General features: G+C 31.0%; 1 protein-coding gene across 1 annotated transcript; it reads right to left on the reverse strand.

Moving 5' to 3' along the window:
- Positions 1 to 388: 388 nt before the first annotated feature.
- LOC133800692 (non-specific lipid-transfer protein 2-like) lies at positions 389 to 976 on the reverse strand. The gene has a single exon (XM_062238720.1). It carries the CDS (start codon positions 867 to 869, stop codon positions 576 to 578), a length of 294 nt encoding a protein of 97 aa, XP_062094704.1. The 5' UTR covers positions 870 to 976; the 3' UTR covers positions 389 to 575.
- Positions 977 to 3,442: the final 2,466 nt, after the last annotated feature.

Below are 3,442 nucleotides of genomic sequence, written 5' to 3' on the forward strand. Positions count from 1 at the left end.
ACTTAAAATTATAAAATAAAATACAAACATTGTTAAAGTCAAAAGTTGAATTGAAAAACAAAATTTGTAAAAAAGCAAGAGGAAAATATTTCTTTCTTTGAATTTTTTTTTTTTTTTCGTTTATTTTCCAAACCGAAGTTGAAAACTGACCCAAAGGGTACTGGAAATAAGATCCCTAATTGACTAAAAATAAGATTTGAAAAAAATAATAATAAAAAAAAAATGTATATTGCTTAATAGAGGGAAATGAGTGGTCAGTTAAATTTCCATGTGTTGTAGATTAGGTTAGATAAGAAAGGGTCACAGCTTGTGTATGCAAATACCTAATACACAGTACGTACATAGTATATCACATAAAACTGTGCAACAGAAAACCAAATTAAGAATATGTAAAATCTAAAAGGTACTCTTTTATAATTAAAAACCTCCAATAGTACAATACTATGTTCATTCATTGTTATCCATCATATTCATAATATAACATCCTCCAAAATTTAAAAAATTTATTTTCCACAAGCAGTGAACGCAAGTGATAATCTTATTTGTAGGTAGACAGAGGAGATCGGAGGCGTGGATCAACATTTGGGGTAGGGAACGCCACACTTAGCTACAACTTTTCTGGCATTAGGAGAGTTGACATACTGGCGAAGATTAGGGTCCTTGAGATACCCACAAAGGCAAGGCTTCTGTTCCTTGAGCTTGGCGCAGCATTGGCTCGATGGCGGCGACCCATTCGTGATCGCCGTCAGGCATGAGCTCATCTGCACTGGGCTGCACGTCACCGCCTCCGCTGTTGGTGCTTCCCACAAAAGCACCGCAGCTGCTACCATCGCCACCGCGCACACTGCTAAAAAAGACAAGTTCTTCATCTTAATTTTTTGTTTTTTTCTTTGTTTTGGTAGAATATATAAAGTGGGTAGATAGATAGAGAGAGGATTTATGGTAAGCAGTGTGAAAATTGGTGCTTCTCTGAAGTGGGGTTTATTCACTGTATTTATAGATCAATTTGCCCTGATAAAACGGGCAAGGTAATGTTGAGAAGTCAGAAATTATTATTTTCTTTTCTAAAGCAGTATGACTAAGTCAAGCTTCTAACTCAATCCATATTTATGACAAATGCTAAACTATGCCAACTACTTTACGCTACTAAAATGATAAGAATGTAAATGAGAGAACAAAAATGTTAGTTGATTATACAACTGTTGTATACATAAGTTGAATTTGTTATTGTTAGTAGAAGTAGTATTCCTTGAAAATATTAAAATAAAATAATGCATCTAACAAAAAATCTCTCACATTTACAAAAAATAGGAACTATTTTTCTTGATGATACTTTTATTCTTAATTTTCTTATTACTTTGTTAGATAACTATGATATATTTTGTAAATTAACAATATACTTACTTTATATGTAAATATATACATGGGAAAAATAAAATTTGAAGTTAATTGATTGCTAATTTAATTATCTATATAATGTCCATATGTGTTAATTCAGGTAAGTAATTGTAAAAAAAATAACTCCAAAAAACCTATATATTATAATCATGTATATCAGTTTTGTTGCATTTGTCTATTATTATGCTGCTATCGTTGAAATTTTCACAACCAAATGTGTTAAAATTGGTAATATTGCTAATACATAATGGTTACTAAATTGACAAAGTAACCATACTTTGGTTACTTGATAATTTAATAATTGAGTAAGATGTTGAGATCGGAAAGATATATTAAAGTAATGTTGTATAATATAATGGGTTCTGGTTCTTGTGCAATAACTAACAACTGCAATGATGTGTGTGTGTGCATTTCCATTATTTGAGTATGGATGCTAGTGTAAATGATTATCATAACTTAATAATTTCCCTCAGTTGTCCACACTTCTTTATCAGAAATGGCATAAGAAACAAAGCTAAGTAGGCCACCCAATAATTGTAGTGGGAAACATGATTTCCCACAGTATTAATTATGATGATCAAAATTATAGTGAGAAAATGGTTTCTTATACATAATATCTACCCTTTCAGCTTCTTTTAAACTATGACATGATTCATTCCTAGATAATGTAACGCGTAAGCTTCCTATATGACCTCAATCCTTTATCACTACATGGAGATTGATGTAATGAGAATGGTATAGAAGGAATATATGAGATATCTTTCTTCTAGAATATCATCTTCGTGAAGGTTCTACAAATACTCTTTTTGAATTAGTGAAGGTAATTTTTGGAATTGAATATTTAATAGATGAATAATGATACGATAAAATTATGCATCAAAACATTACATCAACTCTTGATCCTCATATTATTTTGTAAAATTAGTGGGTTCCACCAGAAATAAATTAAATGGTTAAATGAATCTATCACGTTAATTGGTGTAATATTTTGATACATAATTTTAGTGCATATATCATTACTCTTATTTTTTTTCTTTTTTCGTCATGAATTTAACATGAGCTATCACCATTTCAATTCCTGCAACACAAATGATTTCATATATCATTATCTTTAATATACATTCTATGTATTAAAGAGAGTTTCTATTCAAAAAATAATTAATTTTATGTAACACGCTAGCTTCTTGTATAAAAACCGTAAAATACAACTGTATTTTATAGCCGGCAAAAGCCATATGGGTTTTGCCGACGCAAATTTGCGTCGGCAAAGTTCTGCGACGTACCCCCGTCGCTAATTTCACTTTTGCCGACACAAAACGTAATGCGCCGGCAATGGTATCTTTTGGCGACGAAAAAATGCACGGGGAAAAATAAGGATGCGCTGGCAAAAAATTTTGCCGCGTTGTTGTGGAAAACACTTTTAGCGGCGCAAAAATGCGCCGGCAAAAGATGACTCTTTTAGTGGCGCGTTTTTGCGCCGAGAAAGGTGTATATATACAGTGAGGGTTGAGACTTTTGCCGACGTAATTTTGCGCCGGTAAAAATATTTTTTAAATAATTTCTTTTGATTATATTACTAATTTTATTTTCAATATATTAATATTAATTAATAAATTTCAATTTTAATATATTAATAATTATTTAACATTTTAGTAATATTATTTAATTAGAAATAAAATTAAAATTAAAATTTTATAAATAAATAAAAAAATTACAACTATTAATATTTATTGTCTCCACCAAACATGAAAATATAAAAGTAGTTTAGTAAATTAAATGTCTAATAAATTAAACTTTAAATAAATAAATAAAAAGTTCTATAAATGAGTACTGCCCGCCTCATCATCCTCGCCCCCGTCAGCATCATCGTCCTCGTCTGAATCTTGTTCTGGTAAGTCGACAATAAAACCAGGAGTCATTTCACCAACCTGCTTCAACAAAGCATTGAGCAGGACATCTTGACGTCGTTGACGACTCTCAAGTTTAGTCGTATGCTTTTTTAGGTTCATATTTTCTAGCATAATGTCCTGATTTTGCTGCAAAA

This window comes from Humulus lupulus, chromosome 9 (genome assembly GCF_963169125.1).
Source record: "Humulus lupulus chromosome 9, drHumLupu1.1, whole genome shotgun sequence".
Lineage (NCBI taxonomy): Eukaryota > Viridiplantae > Streptophyta > Magnoliopsida > Rosales > Cannabaceae > Humulus > Humulus lupulus.

Excerpts from the sequence above, each read along its gene's own strand:
- LOC133800692 (XM_062238720.1), bottom strand. The coding sequence starts at position 869 with ATGAAGAACTTGTCTTTTTTAGCAGTGTGCGCGGTGGCGATGGTAGCA.